Raw genomic sequence first — 22,497 nt, forward strand, 5'->3', positions numbered from 1 at the left:
GCCCTGCTCTCTGGTGCTCATGCAACTTTTGTCTCCAGCTGTGCTCTGCCCTCGGTGCCCACTTTAGTTCATTTCTCGTGTGTGTTTGCTACCCATGGCTTGTTTCACAACCACGGCCACAGATAGCCATCTCTTTGGCAGCTCAGGGACTGCCTTTCCTCCCTCTCCAGATGTTTGCTGTAGTGGCTCCTCATAGTGTGGTTTTGGGTAAACGAGACAGGTGCTGTTTTGTGCACAGTTTGATTCTCTGGTGCAACGCCTCTGAAGCCAGTTTTGCTGAGACCCCAGGGAAAATAAATGGGGTTATCTACTGAGTCTTTCACATCCTTCCAAAACTCTATCCCTGTTACTTTTTCAAATGGCCATTTTCCTTTTACCTAATCTACTAACAGGAAGACTGGTCAGCAGAGAGATACCAGAAGCAATAGCTGATGGATTTAATACCCTTTCGTAGTTCACAACAATAATACACATTTTATAAGCTTTACAGCAAACAATGTTTTTTAATATTTTTCATAATTAAACAGCATACAAGTTAGTAAACTGAACAAGCCTTCAACAAAAGTTCCTTCTACAAAAGATATTTTTGAAATACTTGAAAAAGCATCAGAAATTCCATTTTGGTTTAAGCATGCCTTTCAACTATCTAGACAAAATACTACCATATGATTCCCTTATCTTTTTCTCAGTAGAAGGTAATATCTCATTTTTAGCTTAGAAGTTCTGTGTTCTACTGATAATCATTTAGACCCGCGTTAGCATTGAAGACCTAAGTTAGGTGAGCTATTATTGTATAGCTATTATTATATATTATATGTTACATTATATAGCTATCTAAGTGTGCTCTCTGTTAGCAAATGAACAAATGAACAATCATTGTCTGCAGTTTCTCCATTATGATCAGAAAGTGATACCACCCATGTTTCATCTGGTCATAACGTCTACCTTAAGACAAAAACCAACCAACCAACCAACAACAGAAGTTTAGGGAGTCTCTTGAAATGTCCTTGGGTTTGGAGTTTTTTGGGTGTGAAGGATTTTTGTGAGCTTTAGCTTGAGATAGACAGTCGTAGCTCAAATAATGCATTCTGATATTCTTCATTATTGTGATCCAAAGCAATGGCTTTTTCATAGCACTCAATTGCTTTTTGTTTCTCACCATTTAGCGTATGAACGAGTCCAAGTGTACCAAAATCTGTTGCATTTCTTGAACCTCTCTCAATTTTTTGTCTTAACAATCTCTGCACAGCTTCATTGCACTTATTTCTTCCAAAGGACTCTTCTTTCATTTTCAGCCCTTCTATATAGTACTCAATGGCTTTTGATACTGACCTCATGTGAAAACGCTGAAAATTGCCATAATTGTAGTAGAGCTCTTGTTTTTCATAACAGAGTAGATTATTTCTCTGAAACAGTTCCTGAAATATCTTTTCTGCTTCTTCATATCTCTTGCCTAGTGCATACACGTTTGCTAGGCCAGTTTGGGTAGCAACAAATTTTTTCTTTTGGTCTGCCGCAAATTCAAAATGAGAAATGGCAAGTTCGATGAGTCTCTCCACTTGATCTTGAGGTGCATTTCTTGTTCTTTGCAATTGAAATACTTTTTCTCTGTAACAGATTCCTAGTTGGTGATGCAAAAAGCCAGAATTTGGTGTCAGTGCTAGGGCCTTTTCCAAAATCTTCGCTGCCTTGCCCACTTCTCCTTTCCTTCTGTAAAATTTAGCAGCATATCGCAGGCAATAAGGAAGATCAGGGGTTTTTTGCATAGCTTCTTCAATGTACCTCTCACCTTCATCAGCTTGATTTAAGTCCTGAAGTTTTAATGCAAGTAATGCCATGACACAAGTATCCTCTGGATTCAGTTCCACTGCCCGCTTCAAGGCCTCAGTGGATGGGCTTGTGTCTTCACCACATCTGGAAGCTAAATTTTCCCAGCGATACAGTGCTGTTGCATAGCCGGCATTAAAATCTGGGTTATCGGGTTCATCCTTTAGAGCATTTTCAAAGCAATTCTTTGCTCTCTCATAGTGTTTCCCCCCAAAACGTAATAATGCCCATCCTTGCTCAGCATAGACCTCTGGAAGCTGCATCTTCCCATCAGCAGTAATGGAAAGCTTTTTGCAGCTGTTTTCCACTCTGCTTACATAAGTTTGAGCTTCTTCGTATCTCTCCATGTGGTAACAGATCCAGGCATAGTTCCCCCAGGTAACCAGACTTCTCCTGGCAATTTCATCTGGATGACGTTTTTGAACAATTTCTTCAGCTTTCTGGAGATTTCTCAGGGCTTTCTCATTTGAATTCTTTAGGTGACATATGTAGGATAGTAGATTATAATCTGTTACGTTAGATTCTGTGAAATATTTGATCTGATTGACTATTGTTTCCTCTAGGTCGTCAAGATCTACATCCTGCTTCAGCAAAGTCCATGTAAAATGACATTGTAACTGCAGCAGGGAAGTCTTCAAGGAATTCTTGGAAATGGTACTAGAAGAAATCAAAGAAAAACATACTTATATTCTATTTGCCTTTTGCTGTTCTTGTTTTTAAACCACGCATGATATACTTCAAAGGCAGACAGTACCTCACCTGATGCCCCTAGTCCACAATACTTCAAATGAGCCAAAGCTGCGGGGAACCACAGGTCTAAAGTGTTGAATAGTTATTTTAGTAATTCTCCTTGCCTGTATATGGGGACATCTCTTACATTGCAACAGAGCTGGTGTTCTGGATATTAAAGAGGAGGGCTGGTCTCTGTGGTAAAGCTGGCACACCTCTGGGCCTCAGAAACATATATCCTGTGCTGGGAACAATTGCTGAAGCCTACCCAAAAGAGGTTCTCTTAACATATAGAGAAAGTGATTTAGTGCCTTTCCTATGTCTCTATACATTTTATGGTTTATGTTATAAATTTAATTTTGAATTTCCTGCATTTGTAAATCCTCATTTGTCAGATCACGGCACCATTCTTATCTTATGGTTATACTATCATACCCAGGAGCTGGATCCCAGATCACAGCAGTCTCCCTGTTTGCCAGCATTTGGGTGTACAGGCCCACTCCACTTGCTGGTACAGACCACGTGCTCACTCACTAACCCTATGGCTCCTCAGAAGCTGACTTTGGACATCCAGTGTCTGGTCAGGGAGCCTCTCTCTCTCTCCAGGTGCTTCACCCCTAAACAAACACACACACTTACTGACCAGACCCTGTTTACATACAGCTGGTCCTTAATACCCCTTTGTCCCTGTTGAGGTTTAAGCCCAGCTGGGAACTAAGCACTTTGCTGCTGCTCACTAATCCCCACTCCCCACCCTGGTGGAATGGGGAGGAGAATCAAAAGAGAAACTTGTAGGGCAAGATAAGAACAGTTTAATAATTGAAACAAAGTAAAATCTAATAATAATAGTAAAAAATGATAATAAAAGGGAAAGATAAATCTCAAGGAAAATTGAGTGATGTACAATACAATTGCTCACCACCTGCTGCCTGATGCCAGACCCCGTCCCCAAACCCCAATCAACCCCTCTTCCAAGTAACTCCCCCAGTTTATATAGTGAGCATGACATTCTGTGGTGTAGAATATCCCTTTGGCTGGTTTTAGTCACCTGTCCCACCTGTGCTCCCTCCCAGCTTTTTTTGTGCTCCTCCTCACTGGCAGGACATGAGACACAAAAAAGTCCTTGACTAGGATAAACATGACTTGGCAACAAAAAAACATGAATGTGTTATCCACATTATTCCCAAACTGCATGCACACAATCTTTCTGACTTTCTGTTCTGTTTACAGAAACTGAACCTTGTTGGAGAAGCAATAACATGACAATATTCCAAAGCATCCCTATTTTATTTTGATTCTTCTAGTAAATATTCTGTAAAATATTTTCTGTTGTTTCAATGCTCAAAGTCCCTCACTGGTTACATTTATGTAAATAATAAGCATTACTTTCCTGTGGCATAGAGAAAAAGCATCTTTCAGGGACTGGGTTGCTATCTTACCTCATGGTTTTCCTTTTCTGCTCACTTGTCTTCAGGTAGCTTCAAAGCTGAAGGAGTGCTGCTCACTGTTGTTATGCTTCCCATTTTATAGAATCCAATCATCATGTGGTCTGTGACCACTTTCACGGGAAACAGAAAGTGAAACTGCAGCTTTTCTCTGAGTCTGCCGAAGAAGCAGAACAGTCTGCAGTTGGAGAATCGAAACTGCTGCATCAAGAAGCTGCTCTTTTTCAGCCTGGCTCTGTGCCATATATTACTCTGTGTTGTGGAGAATGTGGCAAAAGCTCCTAGTGCTTCCAGCATTTACTCTGTTCAAAGGCAGGGGTTATCTATGATAGGGGGAATATTTCAGTCTAGTGTGGGCTGACCTGGTTATCATGTACAGGCTCAGGAAGGGTCATTTCCTCCTCTCACCTCTGCACCTTTGCACACCTACATTATGCTTTAGGCTCCGATTTTATTGGTGTTTGGTCATGCACATGAGCACAGCCCCTGCCTGTTCTCCTTCATCCTGTGCCTCCCCATCACAAGGTCTCTGCTGTTGTACCAGGCCTGTGTTTCTCTGGACTGTGTCATTGTCTGAGAGTACTAAATATCTCATCCCACCTGCAGGAACTGTTTGTCGCTTCTCTCTACATAAACCCAGAATTAACCTTTCGTAAACCAAGTTAGATATAGGCAGTCAGTTCAAAAAACTGCTGTCACAGTTGTGCCAAACAAAACAAAGTCACAGGTGGATCAGGACAAGGTCAAACTGAGCAGACCTGGCAAGCCTCAGTCCCAAGGCCATGCAAACTCAGTGCAAAGCTTATGGCCTGTTGGGAGCAACAGCAATGCTGTGTTACAGAGCTACACACATGGTAACAAAGAGAAGGGCACAGCTTGGGGACTGTATGGATATGAACAACTCACTGATGCTTAGTTTAAAAAAATAAAAAATGCAGACTGGTTTAGTAGAATTTGTTCTGTAAATAAGTACTTTAAAGGCATTATTATTGCCTCTTTTTTTAATAATTCGATCCAGACTACTGATAATTCTTTATTACTATGTAATATGCTACTTATTGATTGTAGACTGATTTTCATTGTAGTAACAAAAAAAACTTTATCTATATAAGATTTGTTTCATCTTTACCCATAAATATCACAGAACCTCTCTCCATTCTTGAATCCATTCCATTTTTAAACTTGAGAGCATCTTGTTAAAAAACATGTTTAATTTTTAATTTGAGGTGTCCCCCCTGCCCTGTTTTGTAGGAATAATCAAATAAAAGTGCATATAAGGCTGCCTCAATTGGCTTCTTTTGTGAAGTTTTTAGTGGAGGATGCACAGGTTGTCCCTCTGTCCTAAAAAGCCAGAAATCACTTATATCAAACCTCATTATCACCTCATAATTGCTGCTGCTGCCATCATGTTCAATCTCTGCAACTACAGACAAGAATAAATGGTATTCCATGTTTTTATTTATAAATTTATATAACCTCTGACTGCCAATTTGTAATTGAGAATTGTAGGTTCTGGCTTATAAAACTTTATCTTCTGTGGTATGAACAGTCTATATCCCCACCTTCCCACATATGTAAGGCAGAGGGAACCTCTGGATCTGGTGGTAAACTGCACTTATCCTCTGGGTTTGGCCAGGTTGTGGCTCTGTCCAACTGCCTCCAGTGACCCTGGGCTGTTCGGGGGGAAGCTGGGGCAGCCACTGGGGAACTGCTCTTTTGGGGACCGCTCCTGGCAGCATGAGTTCCAGTCGCATGGAGTGAATTCCTGGCAGGCAGCGACTCTCCAGGACAAGGCTGTCTTTTGCCTTTCCCTCTTCTCCTTCTTTTCCCTCCTTTCCCTCTTCTTCTTTTTCCTTCTTTCAAAAAACCCCCAACAAATCGGTCTTACTTAGAACTTCTGGTTTGTATCAGAATCTGGAGAGCCTTAGTAACACACACACACACCTCTTTGTGTCTCATTTGAGTGACTGTGTGTGTATGTGTGTGTTCAGAGGGGTTGTTGGAGTTGATGTTTCAGAGCTCAAGAAAAAGGTTAGTACAGCTACTACTCTGAATAACCTTCAAGGTTCTAGCAACCAGGTATTTGGTAAGTGATGAAAAGAGACAGTGAATTGAGAAGGAAAATGGATTAGAGTATCTACACATATTCATGTATTTTATGGAAAATAAGTGTTGCAGGTAGTTGTAGAAAAGTGTGTTTATAAGGTTTCTGAAATGCCAAAATCAAATGTGGACACCAATGATTCATTATGCTACTAAGTATCTCTGGATTCCTGATCTCTCCTTCTGACCCAGGTGTCTGTTGTCTTTGGTATATTGCTTGGTACATATGGGAAAATGCAGCAATCTTCCAGCTGGAGGGCAAAAATTTGCTCCAGTTTCCTTGTTTTTTATAAATTTAGTTGCATCTATATGCTATGGTCTGACACAAATGCCTATTAAATAAAATAAATGCAGGAAAGTGCTTAAAATAGAGTAAGAGAACAGTTATGCAATGCCTTTCTGCAGTCATCTTTGTAACTTGGTGGGCACCGCACGGGAAAATTCAGAAATCCTCCTACATCCCTGCTGGTTTCAGTTCAGGGAAAGCTGTAGCTGGGCAGACTGCCATCAGGGAAAGCTGCACTGCATAGCAGGAAATGCAGAAGAAGCTTCTTGGAAAACACGTGTCCAGAAGTGGGCGGGGAACAACAACTGCATTCCTGTTTTATACAAAGACTTTACTTGAGTGTTCTGTACATACACAAGAATAGGAAATGGCTTCAAAAATATCTACACGTTTTGTGGGAGAAAACTCATATCTGGACATTTCCTTGGAGCTGAAAAGTATACATGCTGACAAAGAATTTCCCCCTCATATCATTAGCCCAGCCAAACAATTGCCTGAAATTTTCATTATTAAAATAATGTAAATGAATGATACCATTAAATGGTATGAATGGTATAAATAACAGGATCACTTTAAATATCGTATATTATGCAGGTTTCAATATAGCCTAAGTTAGTATATAATTACTACATTTGAAAGTAGCAGCTGTGGCATTTTATAATTTGAGTTTTCCCCTACAAAGGAAGAATGCTCTGTAATTAATTTGACAAAACAACCCAAGTGAATCACCGAGCAATATTTTTGTTACCCAAGTTCTTTAAAACCAAACAATCCTAAGAAATGGGATCCAGGAATGCAAAGGATCACACAGTGTCATTGTATCAAAACAAGGGTATGCTATGAAAATTTCAATGATTTTTCGATTAAAATCTTAATGCTTTCTAAATAAACAGAAACATTTTAGTTCCTGACACCCTCCTGCTCTACCGCTGTGTGTTTAGTATCAGGTTTCTGTATTATTCTATGGATATGGGCCTGGCCTATTAACATGAATATTTATATTAAAGGATTGAATTTGGTCCAAGTTTTTTCAAGCCCAGTCACATACTCCTTGACCACAGACACGCTTCTCTGGGAAATTATAGCTACGCAACGCAGTGCCTGCCAATTAGTTGCCGCAGGTTTGCAGGAAGCAGTGATGATAACCCTGCTGTAACTGCGTGCCGGCGTGTAACTTAAGCCCGCTTGTATTAGGTTTGCTATGTTTAGACGATGCTCGCAGATGATGGACGAACGATCTGTTTGTGTAAGAATGGCAGTGATTGCTGGCAACGCTGTACAGTCCTTAGGAAGGGCCGGCGGCTCCCGAGGCGCAGGTACCCGGCACGCCGGGGAGGCATCCCCGGGATGCTCCCTGCGGACAAAGGGAGAGCCCGCGGCGGGCGCGGCTCATCCCCTCCCTCCTCGCTGCTGCCGCCGCTTTCTACCTGGGCCCTGCTGCGGGCCGTCAGGAACAGACAGCAGACCCTCGCAGGGCGGCTCCGTGAAGGCTCTGCAGGCTCCAGAGTGCGGGCAGATGCAGAAGACGAGGAGGGCTGGGAGGCAAGTCCACGGGCGCCGTTCCGGAGGCTGAGCGGCTCCTGCAAATGGAGCCCAGGGAGAGGCGGGGGGATCCACATGGTATTGCTGGAGAAACGCTGAATCACGGCGGCTCAGGCGGCCCAAGGCCGGGCGGGCGGTGCGGGCGGGCCCCGCCGCCCATAGGCCGCGCCGCTGGGCCGAGCGGCGGCCGGGCCGGCGCCTCCTCCCGCCCGGCCATCCCCGCGCCGGCAGCGGCGGCGGGCGGGCCCGGCGGGGCTGCAGCCGCCCCTCTCCGCCCAAGGCACCGCCGGGGTGCGGGACACACCCCGCCCGGCCCCGCCGCGCTCGTACCGCCGCTAGAGCGGCCTCCCCGCCCTCGCCCCGCCGGCCGCGCCGCTGCCCCCGCCCCTGTCCCGGAGGGGCGGCACATAATCCCCGACCGGCCCCGCTCGCAGCCGTGCCGGGTTCTGCTTCCCCGCGGCGTCCCGCATCGTTCTTGCAGGACCAGGATGCGGGCCCTGGTGGTCGCCGCTCTCCTTTTGCAGAGCATCGCCGGCTCGGGCGCGTTCGCCGCAGGGAGGAGGAATGTGGACCCCGAAACCAACATGAACATCGTGAGTGGCGCGGCGTGGGGGAAAGTGCTCGAGCCTTGTGAGCGGGCGCGGCCGCGGGCGGTGCCGGGGCTGTGCCGGGGCGAGGAGCGGCGCAGAGGGAGCCCCGGAGGCTCCGGCCACCTGTGCGCGGCCAGCCCAGGGCTGCAGCTGCTCACACTCGCTGCTTACACCTCCTCTTTCTCTTCTCTTCCTTCCAGGTCCTTCATTGTCCCCTATTGCGTGTGGCGAATCTTTCTCTCTCATATTGTCTAACGTAGATCTACGGGTTTTCTGCCAGAGTCCGGACATTCTTTCTTTACTGCTAGAAAAGCGGATGTTCATGGAGCACACTTGCGCTCTCAGCGCCGCGGTCGCGCGTTCTTAACCCAGAACTGCTTTTCTCCCCGTTCCGCATTTACTCTCTTAACTTCATTCTCCTCCTGCTGCAGTAGCCAGCTCGTGAACGTATTTGCTGTTGGTAGCTGTTGGTAACTGGTATTAGTTGGTCTTTCGTGTGCCCCATCTAAACTGAGATTTTTTTCACATGTGCGAGGAGATACTTTAAGCTAGAAATGCTCGAGGTCTTTGAGAATAGAAGTGCTTGGATCACGCAAATACACTTTCAAGGACTGAAAATAATCATTTAGTCTAAGGTTAATAGCATTTGAATAGAAGCTAGCCTTGAAATCATTTTGGAATGTTAGTGTCACTGTGGATAATGAAAGATATTTAAAAGAAATGGCATGCATAATTAAATTCTCCTCCCCTTCCTTGCCCAGCAGTCTAAGAGTAGAACTCTGATCATGTCCTGCATTTCTTACATTTTCTCAAGACAGGTTGATGTCATGAAACCAGTTAAATAGCAAGCTCACTGCCCTAATGGAGTTGCATCAAAATAAAATAACATAAAGCCCAAGATTTAAGAGATAGAAGATAAAACTAATAATGAAATTATAGGGTTAAATGAGTGTAGAGATTTTTATTGTTATTTTCTTGTTTGGTTTGTCAACAAAGTCACTTAAAGCTCTGCAACAGACATAAGGCTTGAGGAGAAAGGAGAGAAATGGCACATCCTTCTCTCCTTCCATATGCCGCAGTGATGCCAGCCAGTTTTTTCTGCCCTCACTTGTTTATTACCAGAAGATACTTGTTTTCTTGAGAGCAGACAATTTAAATTTTTGTCTGCCAAATCTGGATCCCGGTGTTTTGTCCTGTTACCATAGTCTCCTTGTCAACACTTCCATCTTCTTTCTTGCTGTAAGCACCATGTGGCTAGGGACAGGCCAGGGAGTCCTCTCAGATTCCTGGGATAAGGTCTGTGCACTGGTTAGTTCCTGACTCTGTACCGGGGTAAGTCTCATTAAGAAAACCTGCCTGCATTGAATGGGCAGGTGGTATTGCACATTCCTACCACATCCTTTAATTTTGCATTGCTGTCTTTAGAAGAAACCCAGTGTACTTTGCATATGTTCCTGGACTGAGGAGCCTGACAGTCTGGCTCCAAGATGATTTCTTTTCTTTCCTCAGAGCGAAATTATCACCTTCAGGGGATACCCTAGTGAGGAGTACGAAGTGACAACAGAAGATGGGTATATCCTTTCCATTAACAGAATTCCTTATGGAAGAAAGGGCTATGAGGGAGGCAAAGGTAAGATTTCTGTCCATTTGGAAAAATGGGAAGTAGTGAAAAAGCTCAATTGCTTTATAAAACTTTTGCTCCTGTAATAATCCAGAAAAAGATTAAAGACTACATGACCTATGCAATTAGAAGATTTTACTGGTGAATGTTGTGGACAAAATAGATTAGGCACTTGTAGAGTGGCTTGAATAAAGGAAGGGAAAAGGATTTAAAAAGCTATGTTTTCCTGGCATTATCTTTTTGTGTCATTAATACAAAGCTGTTCACGGTTGGTTGATTTTTTTTTTTTTTTTTTTGGCAAGTGAAAAATAAGGGTTTAGATTTGTTGGGGTTTTAAAGTGATAAAGTCTCTTGAAAAGATATTGCTTGTAACGTTGTTTGGTTATTTCAACCCCCGTTTTTAAAAATGGTTCCTTTTAACAAGTAGTTTGTTTAAAATGCACGATTGTTTTCAGAAGTAGGGCCAGATCATGTACCTCTTTTGGTGCAGTATAACTAAACTGCAAGAGTTCTCACTAGAATGTTCACAAAATAATTACTGCTTGATTTTTGCATAAAATAAGAATTTATTTCTTAAATTTAACCTCTCTGAAGCTCCCTTTTCAGTAAGGTACAAGCCAGACCAATACTGCATACTACTGGGATGTCATATTTCACACAGCTGCTTAAATAGGTTAAAAAAGAAAAGGATAAAATTGCTTCAGAATATCTTGAGTACAAAACATTTAAAAATATATTGCAAATTAGGATGTGTTACAGGTAGTTGATGTCAGTAACCCCCAGCCAGGTTGTTTTATGGATGTGATTTGATGAGGCCTTGGGAGAGCATTGGCACATGCTACCAGAGTGCTGTTACAAGCTGTAAGGATTACTGTGAAAGCTGATGTACAACCATGGAAGAGATGCAGGAGGTGTACAGGTGAGGAGGCAGGGGAGAGAAAGGATAGGAGGAATGTAAGCTCAAACTTATAAGGGAGCAATATGGGCAAAGGTTTTAGTGAGGACTGGATGATGAAATGCTTTAAAAATGAGACAAATGGATGTGGAAGAGGAGGGACATGTACCCTTTGACTTGCTATCCTCATACACTTCATGTGGTGTTAACAGAGTATGTGAACAAGTAGTGGCTGAGTTTGGTATCAGTCTTGACACCATCCCTTATAAACATTCGAACAGACATTTGTACAGCAGCAGCCCATTTGAATAGAAACTGTACATATTCTAAGCACTGCCTTAGAATGCTTTGGACTGAAAGAAGTTAGGATTAGGGGTAAAATCATGGAGCTCAAAAAAGAAATCAGTGATTGTCCTATAGCCTTGATGTGAGCAAGACCTGTGGAAAAACCCTTTCCCCTGCCAAAGGCTAACCAACAGTCTTCCTGACCTTATCTGTTGGTTTGGTGTGGGTTAGGATGTTTGCATTGTCCATTGTCTCTAGCAAGGGGTATGTAAAAATCAGTGCATGGATGAGGCCCATCAAACCTGGCAGGTGTCTTTGTACTTAAATTCAGAGAAGCCCACAGGAAAAAGACAGGCTGCCTTTGTACCTGTTGATTTTGTTGAATCCTTCATTGATGACATAAGCAAACAGAAGTTTCCTGACCTCTGGGAATTCTCCACATTCCCCTTGCCGCACCCTCGACCCCAAGTTCACGTTTTGCAGAGCGCTTTAATTTTAAAAACAAGGATTACTGAGCACATTTGTGGAAGTATGAGCTCCTGGGAGAATGAAGATTTCAAAGTTCATGTTGATCTTCAGTTTTTATAGACTTGGTATCTTTTCTCAGAAAGATACCAATGATGTGTTACTGCTGACTTAGCGTATATGTGCCGTATTTTTCTTTTGCAATACCTGCATAATGTGAATAGGATCCCTTGGAATTATGTATCACATGATGTTTTGGAACAAAACCCACAGTTCTTCAGGGAAAAAAAAAAAGAGAAATGTCCAGAGAACCTAAAGGCAAAACATGGATGATTTTTGGTTTTAATATTAAAGAAAAACCTAAACCAACTGCATAGCATGGGTAAGAAGGTCATGGAAATAAGTCTGTCTTCAACTTCTTGGGTTTATAGTGAAGAGAACAAAATGTTCTATGCAGAAAGGGTGTTTAAGGCCCTGCCTTTTTTATTTCCCCTCTGGGGTTTTCGGGATCACAGGTGATAGAAAAGAATTATTGTCATCCAAGTCACTTTGTCATATGATTGTGCAATTCACGTGGAGATCTGCTGACTACTTAGTAAAGTGAAAAAGGAACTGGCAGGAATTGGAGGTTAACAGGAGAACAGAATTAAAGCATTAAAGCAGTTAAACAGTCTTCCCCTTCTGATGTCATGAAACATGCGATAGCAGCTTGAGGAGAGCCTGTTCTTCAAAAAATCAGAAGCTGGTTTATATAAGTTTAGTAAAAGGGAAAAAGGTATCAAAGCTAAAAGGGAAACAAATTCAGTGTTAGGCTTGAAAATCCTATTAATATCAATTAATATTACTGCAGCAGAGTAAACAGTTGTGTTGAACAGTACTGTCTCCAGAGCCAGTTTGGCACAGCTGGAGATTTGCTCCACTTGTTTCACAATATGCATCGTGGGCTTTTCTAACAAAATGAGAAAAACAGGCATTCAAAAGTTTCCCCATCACAAGTATAAAGATTGACAGAAAAGGGGAATATTGCTAATTTGCCTTTTGGAACTTGCAGCAAATGTTTATGGACATGACCTAGAATGGAAGGTATAGGTGACTGAAACAGTTTTGATTTGGCTGTTTCTGCTGAAAGATCCAAGTCTAAATTATCAATGGAGGAAGTATTGTGTGATTCTGTACTGTAGAAGAGCAATGTGTCATTGGAGGTTGTAAATTCCTGTGTAATCTCTGGCACTTAGATAAAGTTATCATGTTATCTGATTTCAGTTATTAAAGCAGAAGTAAAACCCAAAACACCTGTATCACTATGAGAAACAGAGACAGGTCTTCGTATTTTCTGAAGGTCATGTTTCTCCTAAAGGATTAGATGTTAATTTATTTTCCTTGTGTAGAAGCAGGAACCTTCAGTTTTTAGATCTGTATTCCACATGAAGGTGTCATCTACCTTTTCAGGATGGGGAAGTCAGAAGAGGGTCTTCCTAACTTCTACATGCGTCTTAGTTGTGTTTTTTATAACTAAAGTCAAGAGGAGAAAGTCCTTTGAAATGCAGATTATTTTTTTGGCTACTGTACTGGTCTTCAGGTTCTGCCAGAGCTTTGGTAACGGAAGGGAGTTGTTGTATAGAGATAATATCAGTACCAGTTGCAGAGATTTCCAGAGCTCAGCACACTTGTTTGGCATTGTCTTAACTGGAAAACAAAGATCTCAGTAGCACATATGTGGCAATGCCTTCCCCATGTGTAGGAGCAGGGGAAGGTTCCAAAGTAGTTTAACAGCCTCTGTGTTTGGGCCATTTGGCTTTGTCCTTGTGAGCTTGAAACAGTTGTAAGGGCTACCTGTATTTTTCTTGTAGCTCCTGCTTTTCTCCTTTTTGCTTCTTGCATATTTGTTGTCTGTTTTGAGCTTCAAGTTAGGAAACTAACAAGCTGCTGGTTCAAAATCCTTAATGATAAAAAGTAGCTTTTGTGAACAAGCGTGTGATTTCATAGCATTATGACAAAGCAATTATACAAATTGCTAGTCTTAGTAGATGAAATAAAGTGAATTAAATACTCAAAGTGCAAGTCTAAAACAGACTTGCAATGGCTCACTTGAATTACTCTTAGGTATTCAATTCCAAATGAACAGGAAGCTATGATAAATGCTTTATTTTTCAGGTCCAAGGCCTGCTGTGTTTCTGCAGCATGGTTTGCTCGCAGATGCCAGCAACTGGATCACAAATTTGGATTACAACAGCCTTGGCTTTATGCTGGCTGACGCTGGCTATGATGTATGGCTGGGAAACAGCAGAGGGAACACCTGGTCCAGGAAGCATACACACTTCACAGTGAAACAAGAAGAATTCTGGGTTTTCAGGTATCCTTGTCTTGCTATCTTCAATCACATTGTGAAGGTACAAAATATTATTTTCTTGTTACATGTGCTGTCACATATGTAGGGACAGCAAAGGGGAGTTTTGTGGTCAGTGCAGTGTGCTGAGATTCACAGGCGGTCAGTAGAACATTAATTGCTTTCACCAGTGCTTGGTGTGAAGACTCTAAAACCAGTGTTCTGCTTCAGCCAAAAGAAGTGTTTCTTTATGTCCAGACAACAGTGCAGGGAAGCTCTGTGCAGCTGTTCCTCACTGATAACTTTACCTACAGAACTGACTTTCTGTCTTTGCTTTGTAGCTTTGATGAAATGGCTAAGTATGACATTCCAGCCTCAGTGGACTTCATTTTGGCAAAAACTGGCCAGGAACAAGTATTTTACATTGGCCATTCACAAGGCACCACAATGGGTATGTGAAGAGATGCATTTGTTAGGCTATACTGTGTTCGAAATGGTATTAAGTTCCACATATGTGGTTTAATGATGAAAAAGTAGGGCTTTTGAAATCTACTGCTTTTGGGTTTTAGCTGCTTCCTGGAATATTCATCAGCATTGAAATGAAAATACTTAACCTTTTGTGTTTACTTTAAAGTGGAAGGGTGTTGAAATGATAAGTTGAAGTCATGGGTATCCAGCAGAATGGCTTCTATTAAAACAAATTGATGAGCTGTGCATAACAAAATTAGACTCGTGAGACACATAGAATTAAGATTCCCATTTCCAGAATATTTTGCTGTAGGTAAGGCATGTGCTTTAGACCTTCTAATAGAAAGAGTTAGACATGTTGGGTGAGTAAGCATTAATTTGCTTTTTGGAAGCATTTAATTTGTATTTTGTAGTAACTAGATTAATTTACATTATCTAAATTGATCCTAGATACTACAATGAAACTATTAATGTAAAAATACTTTGCCACACTTGTTCATAGATTTTTGTAGAATTCCTACCGGGAAAAAATCTCATCTAACTTGTGACAGTGAGATTTGTTAATTGTTCTTACATTGTTTACAGCTTTCGCTGCTTTTTCGACTTTGCCACAGCTGGCTAAGAAAATCAAAATGTTTTTTGCCTTGGCACCAGTAGCTACAGTCAAGTTTGCCACTAGCCCTCTGGTAAAACTGGGAGAGTTTCCTGACCTGCTACTCAAGGTTTGTATTTGAGTGTAAATGTTTTAAGCCGAATGAGCTATGCCCCTTTCTAGTTGAAAATAGCATAGCAAAGAATGTTAATAGCTGTGGATTAGAGAGTAATGTATGACAAGAATTCTGAGTCAATTTTACCATAATGATGCTTTTGAAGTCAGCAGTGGCTTCTCTGGCTTTATTACTGTCTAGTGAAACAATTTGCATTGGTTTAAAGTAGTATTTTACAATTACAACTTAATAGATAGAATAAAAATATGTTTTTCCATTAACATTTTTCTAGAATTTAAGCTACTGAAATCACGATTAATTAAATAGTTGCTCTGTTTTGGAAGAGTCATATGATATGTTTATACAGAATACTTCCGAATTGTCATGCACTTTAACAGATTTGTTTCACAATTAACCATCTAGTATTGGAAGATGATCCTTCAGAGGGTGATTAAGAGCAGCAGCTTTATTTAGATGCTGTGAATCATCCTCTGGATGATTTTACCTTTTACCCATTAACATCAAGGGGAATGTAGGCAGGCTGCAGTAAGTGCCTGAAGTCAGACATTGTGAACACCCTGCTGTGTGTGGTTTTTAACCATCACTGTCTTGCCACCACCCATGGAGATTCCCACACAAAGCTGTTTGTTCTGTGATATAAACCCTCCTTTGATGTACCTTGTACTGATTTAATGTGTTGTCTACATTATTAGTTCCCTGCTCCAAAGGCAGTTAACATAAAAGGGACACTAACAATTGTGATCTCCTGTTCCTTGCATAATGAACTTTGCCAAAGGAGACTAATGGCTGATCAGTGCCCTGTGCAGATGTTCATGTTGTGCTGAGGAACTTGATTCTCATGATGACTTGCAAAAAAATGGAGTGCATGGAGTTCCTCAAAGTGACAAACCCATGGGTCAGTCATATCTTTATAGAGCTGTCACTTTCAAGGAAGTTCTCAGTGAGCTATTTTAAAATCCTTGAACATTTTAAAAATATCCATCAAGAGGAAGGGGTCACCACAGCTCTTGCAACTTCTTTTTCTCTCATGGGTTGAAGAGAGGAAGTTTCAAGTACAAAACCATTTAACATTAGCAGACACAGCTTAATATACTTTAACCCTAAACAATTCTGATGACAAGAAACTGTACAGTGTTCCTGTAAAATACTGAATTTAAATTTTATTTGATTTTGAGGGTTTGGAATTCTTGCAAGATTTTACCAGTTCCCATTTACTTTTCATGGGGTTAATGGACTGCACACTTTGTAGCAGAAGCATTAACTGTGACATTCCCATGGGACTGTAAACAAGGCTGATAAGGAGATAAATAATTTTCATAGGACACACCTGTCACCAGTGCAAATGGAAATAATTACATCAAGAATGTTGTAGTGTAAAAACTGGAAACGTCATTCTATGCAATTACATGTTTGTCCTGTGTGTTTGTTATTTTGTAGGACATGTTTGGAAAGAAGCAATTCCTCCCGCAGAATTCTGTGCTGAAGTGGCTTGCTACCCATGTTTGCACCCACAGAATTCTTGATGATCTTTGTGGCAACTTATTCTTTCTTCTGTGTGGTTTTAATGAGAGGAACTTGAATATGGTGTGTTCTAGTGACTTTTTTTTAATAGCTAAGTTATGGTGAACTCTGACACAGTATTGACTGTGTGTCGCTGTACTGATGGACCACTAATGCTGCCTTTATCATACTGAATTTGGATTAATGTCTTTCCTTTGTATAGGTTAGTTCCCCAATTGGGATGGATAGAATTAACCTTTTAAAATGTTACTGGAAAACTAAAATACATTATTTCAGATCTTTTGGGGAAGAGAATCAGAGAAATTAATTAATATGATGGGGCAAGTATTTGCTTCCTTTTGCAAGGAACTGAGGAATAAAGATATAATTTTCAACTTTTTAAGAGTACTGTTGAAGTTTTCTGGTCTCTTGGTGAATGTATGCAATTACTTTTTCTGAGACCAGTTTCTGACCCTGCCGATGGCTTCATCTGCATCTCTAATTTCAAAGGATTTGTTCACAGAACTTGTTTTGTTATCTAAAAGCTGGTTAACAGCAAGTGGTGTGAGACTGCTTTTTTTTCCTAGTGCTTCTTAAAGTGTTTCCAGCTCCCTGAAATCAGTAAAAACTGATATCAGTTTAACCACAGGTAGATGAAAGCTGAGAATTTTTTTTATTGGAGTGAGATAATTATCTTTTTTTAATCACTCTGGATGCAAAAGTGTACATTTTTTGTAACCTATATCAAAGTAAAAAGTACAGGTTTTCAGTGTTTCCTTGCCCAACACATACGGTTTTCATAGTTTTAATGGTTGATAATATTTTTTTTCTGTTAGGATTTAAGTTTCCCTGTGCTACTCTGTACTTCCAAATAAAAAGTGTAGGAAACTCTGAACCACTTTGGACTGACAGCTGCTAGTTTAAATGTAGAGTAGCAACATTTCTGGAGGTCCATCTAAATATTAGTTATGTGCACCCAATTCTTACAATACCAGCACTCTCTTTTCTAAATATATAAAAACTTTAGGGATATCATTATTAGGTTTAAAATTCAGCTTTAGTGTTCTGCAGTTAATTGTAGTTAATCCCCCAAATGTCTGAACCTTTTATCTCGTTTATATTTGTGGTTCCACTTAACTTTTGTTTATAACGGTTTTAAGAGGAATGGAGTAGTTTCTGTTAGTTGTTCAGGAAGCAACAATGAGTAGAACTGATGCACTATGAGGAATAAAACATGTTAATTATCTTGTTGCAGAGCCGAGTGGATGTGTATTCGACACACTGCCCTGCAGGAACATCTGTCCAAAACATGATCCACTGGAGCCAGGTAGAGTTTGCAAAATCTGAAATGTCCGTGATTCTAGCTTGTTTTTAGAACATTGATGCCTCTGATATTTAAATGGAATAAAATGCCAAAAATATATATGCAGCATAGCCCAAGTGAAATTTGGAACTGACAATTGTCAGAACAGCAGGTGTTGTCTTTTTTCATGGTAAGGACTTGCAGTGGTTCACCCCTCTTCCCTATTTCTTTGAAAATATGCTAACTGTAAGTACTTCAGGCCAACAAAAAATACAACAGAATAACTTAACTTGCAGAGATGCTGTAACAAGTATTTGTTACCCTTTCAGCAAACCCTGTTTTGATTACAAGTTATATTTTTAGCCAGTGGAAAACAGGAGGTTTTTTATTCTATTCTGTTTGGCTTCATTTTATATTTTATTAGTATATTTTGAATTTCATCTCAATGCACAGTTTAATACCTGTGATACTGTTGTGCCTGAAGCTTGCTCAGCAGTTTGGCAAATGAAACATTTGCCACAGAAGCAGTGTTCAGTGCTATCTGTGATCTTGTAGCTGGACTTGGTCACCTAATCAGAAGCAATGTGTTCTGCTCTACAAGGCTGTTCAACTCTTGGCTCAGAAAGAAATCTGTGAAGATTTGGGTTTTTTTCCAGATCCCTGTTATATAGACATCTGTTTCTCAAAAATAGATGGTAAATCATGCAGAGCAGACTTTCTAAGAAATCTCCATGCTCTATTAATACATATTTAGACAGCAAGGTAAATGTATGAGAAGTAAGCATGGAGTTGCCACATCCTGGCTTTGGATACACTAAACTGTTTTCCTTAATCTTTTCTACTATTGCTATGAGAGCGTTTGGAATCTTAAGGAACAAAGTCTAATGGTGTTGAGTGTTAGTGTTTCCCACTCCTGTGACATTGGGCAAAGCAGTGACACTGTAATACTTGGTATTCCACTGTTGTTTGTATTGGTTGCCATTGCCAGTTGTCCAGACAACCTGCACTTTGTAATTCTTGTGATAGTGTTGCGGTTCTTTGTATGTGTATTTGTTTATTTCTAGGCTGTGAAAACTGGGGAACTCAAAGCTTATGACTGGGGAAGCAAGGCTGCAAATATGGCTCACTACAACCAGGTAGACATCTTTTACAGATTAATTCTTGAGTGTCATAAGAAAATAGTCCTCAGGCACTTCTCTCAGTACTGTGTTTATGCTGCATGCTAAAGAGCCATTAGTGTTACCCAGTAACCAGGTTGGAGATCTGCTTTTTAAAAAAAAAAAAAAAAAAGAAAGGACTGTAGAGCTATGAGGTAGCCCTAGTTCAGTATGGGGCTCATCCTTGGATATGAACTTATGGAGGCACACTGCTTCTTGAGGGGGAGTCCTGCCAGCCTAGATCGTGAGATCCCCTGCACTTCTCCTCATTAGGCAGAAAGTGTCAGTTCATGTGTATTGCTTATCTTTAGCCTGTTTAACCTTCATGCATTTTTATTTCTAAATTACTGCACACAATACCTTGAACAGGATGCCTTCTCTGAGACTTCTGCTACCCTGCTGTCCTGTAAACTCCTCAAACCATGTCTTTACTGCTAGGCATGCTGTAATATTGCAGGACTCTTGCAGTTACATTTTTGATTGAGTCAGGACTCCACCTCCATCTCTAGCTGCCCAAAAGAGAAAATGAGAATCTGACACATTCTTGCAGTTATTGTTACACTGCAGAGTAGAATCATACTGAAGATTTTCTCTTTCTAATGCTTTTGTCTTCACTTTCCCCCTTCCCAGTCTACTCCCCCTTTCTACAAAATAAAAGAGATGACTGTACCAACTGCGGTGTGGACTGGTGGACAGGACTGGCTGGCAGACCCAAAGGATGTTGCTATGCTGCTCACTCAGATCACAAATTTGGCTTACCACAAAAACATTCCAGAATGGGAACATTTGGATTTCATCTGGGGCCTTGATGCACCTTACCGCATGTATAATGAAATAATTAATATGATTAGGAAGTATCTCTAAACTGACATGGTATTTCAGAGTATTACTTCACTAAGAATTTGTCTTTTTTTCTTTTTTTTGGAAGATACACTCTTCTGGCAATAATGCTACATTGTTTAGTATGATGCATTTTTAAAATGCCAGCAATGACAAGTGAATCGGATTCATATTGGGTTGGTTTTTTTCAGTATTATTTCTCTCTCCTCATCGTATTCTGCTGATTTTGCACACAGTGGCATGGTACTCAAAACACAGCAGTAGGTCTTAGCACAAAAGGAGTATGTCATGTGCACATAAATTTAGTGACATGTCTGAAAGACAAGTTAGTCCATTCAGCACGTCAGCTGCTTGAAAATTATAACAATAAGTATTTCACTGTGCATAAAACACTGCCATTTCTCAGTACCTTTCACAAGTACTCCGTGCACTGCAGTGACCCATTTGGTGCTGGCACTTTACAAAGCACTTAGTGACTTTTGGCTGTGTTATTATTTTAGCCATCACATAAAAGCTAGCTACATCAGATTACTTTCTTTTTCAATATTCTGCCCAGAAGAACTGTCATGAAGCCAGAGATGACCACTGTCTGTTAAAATGTCCTATTTTGGGACTGATTCATTGCTGCATTTTCTTGATTTAATGGTGTCCCTGAAGCCTTTCATGTTTCACATACCAGCTATAGATACAGGTTGTTATTTGCCCTCACAGATTCCTAGAACAAGAGTAGTGGTTCAAAGAAAACCACTTTCAGTTAACTTTTTCAATAGGTTATGGCTTTCAAGGAGAATGACTGACTTAACATATACTTGCATTTTGCACTGACCACTAACTAGAAAACAAACTCTTCCAGTAAACTACTGGTGGGAGAAGAGCCAAAGCATTAATTCTACAGCTTGAGTGGACTTTCCCCTTTAATCATGTGCTGCTTTGAAGATAATTTATTTCTTAACTGTTTATATGGTGCTCCCCACCAGTGTGTTCAGGAACTGTACAACAGCCTGGAGAAGTCTGACAGTATTAACAGCAGTTCCATTTGTCTCAGTTTCCACTTCAAACTGGGGCTAAGCCCCCATTTAATGGGGAAGAGGATTCACGTCTGCCTCAGAGTTCTTACTTTGGAGCTCTTTCTATTGACTGTGCAGAGGACTTTTGCTCCTCTGAAATGCCTAAAAGTTCCATGCCAAATGAACAATCTCCAGAGCTAGTTGCCTCAGTGCGAGTGATAGTTTCTGTGCCATGGTTGGATTTAACCCAGATTTCTGTCAGTAATCCCAACAGGATAAAGAGCCTTTCTACATGGTATAGGAAATCGTGCATTTTAAACTGAGCCACGCTTTTTTACTAAAAAAAAAAAAAAGTTGAAAAAATATTCATAAGCCATAAATTAGGGCTTATTTGTTCAGATTTATTTTATTACTAATTCAGACTCAGGGAATTGTCAGGTGTTGTTTAAGGAAAAAGTGGTTCATTGGTTCAGGATATTTTGGTTGCAATTCCTCGCAGGACCTCTAAGTTTGCTTTATATTTGTATCAGCCAGATTTGCTTCACCTTGCTGTGCTGAAAGGAAGCTTCTGTAGGAATCCAACGTGGCTAACTTAGCCGTTGTGAGAGTATGTGATATGGCAAGAGCCATGTGCATCATGTTTATTAACCTTGAGATATTTCAATAAACATGAGACCTGCTTGGCATTTGCAGTGGTGTGGCGTTTCACTTCCTGTTTCATGAATGTATGTGAATCTTTGAGACAGAATCCAGAAAGCCAAATCTGTATTTCACAGCTTTTTGTCCGTAAAACAAGCACAATAAAAAGGTAAAATAGCCAAGTAAGCTTCATTTTACTTTTTCCTTGAAAGAATTTTTTCCCAAACCAAACCTAAAAGGCCATTCTTGTTGTTTTGCAAGACTTTAAGTAAGGTACTACTTGTAAATAATTGCTCACAAGACAGAGTAATTTTCTAAGCCTCCAGGTGAGGCTTCTTTCAAACCACTGACAGGGTGGAAAGCTTCTTGTATCACATTCTTAAACCTTGGGTAATTGGATTGCTTAACAGGCTGTCTGGTAATCTCATAAATAGCATATAACCCCACAGTAAGTTGGGGAACTAATCTTTGCCATAGTACACCTAAACCAGCTTTTGAGCTTTGTCACCTTCACCTACAATAATAAATATGCCGAGTCTATACTGTTCTGTATGTTCTGAATACTATAGTTGTGCAGTCAAGACAGTGGAGTGTATTAAATCCTACATGTTGCCACCTTTGTCAGCTGATGTGCCTGGAAATAAAAGCCATTGTGGAGCTTCTCTCCCTCACTGGAGCAGGGATGGTTATGAAAATTGTGAGCTGCTGTGCTCTCCCTGGCTGGCTAAAGTGACAAGCACT

The 22,497-nt window shown here is 40.8% G+C and overlaps 2 protein-coding genes across 2 annotated transcripts; one reads left to right on the forward strand and one right to left on the reverse strand.

The window, feature by feature from the left end:
* Positions 1–532: 532 nt before the first annotated feature.
* Positions 533–7,598, reverse strand: LOC127477032 (interferon-induced protein with tetratricopeptide repeats 5-like). Its single transcript, XM_051800715.1, is given in 3 exon segments — positions 533–2,484; positions 3,996–4,030; positions 4,032–7,598. Coding segments are annotated over 3 exon segments (1,737 nt in total). The 5' UTR covers positions 4,299–7,598; the 3' UTR covers positions 533–1,049.
* A 574-nt stretch (positions 7,599–8,172) lies between these two features.
* On the forward strand, positions 8,173–21,803 carry LOC127477033 (putative lysosomal acid lipase/cholesteryl ester hydrolase). The gene is made up of 9 exons (XM_051800716.1): positions 8,173–8,525; positions 10,032–10,152; positions 13,943–14,141; positions 14,456–14,565; positions 15,168–15,304; positions 16,748–16,894; positions 18,066–18,137; positions 19,178–19,249; positions 19,901–21,803. The coding sequence occupies exons 1-9, from the start codon at positions 8,421–8,423 to the stop codon at positions 20,132–20,134; spliced, it is 1,197 nt and encodes a 398-aa protein (XP_051656676.1). The 5' UTR covers positions 8,173–8,420; the 3' UTR covers positions 20,135–21,803.
* Positions 21,804–22,497: the final 694 nt, after the last annotated feature.

The sequence above is a fragment of the Manacus candei genome, unplaced genomic scaffold (assembly GCF_025592945.1).
Source record: "Manacus candei isolate 608988 ecotype Guabito, Panama unplaced genomic scaffold, ASM2559294v1 h1tg000050l, whole genome shotgun sequence".
NCBI lineage: Eukaryota > Metazoa > Chordata > Aves > Passeriformes > Pipridae > Manacus > Manacus candei.

Coding starts and splice junctions, on each gene's coding strand:
- LOC127477033 (XM_051800716.1), top strand. CDS start 8,421: ATGCGGGCCCTGGTGGTCGCCGCTCTCCTTTTGCAGAGCATCGCCGGC. Junction 8,526..10,031: donor CCGAAACCAACATGAACATC/GTGAGTGGCGCG, acceptor TTCTTTCCTCAG/AGCGAAATTATCACCTTCAG. Junction 19,250..19,900: donor ATATGGCTCACTACAACCAG/GTAGACATCTTT, acceptor CCCCCTTCCCAG/TCTACTCCCCCTTTCTACAA.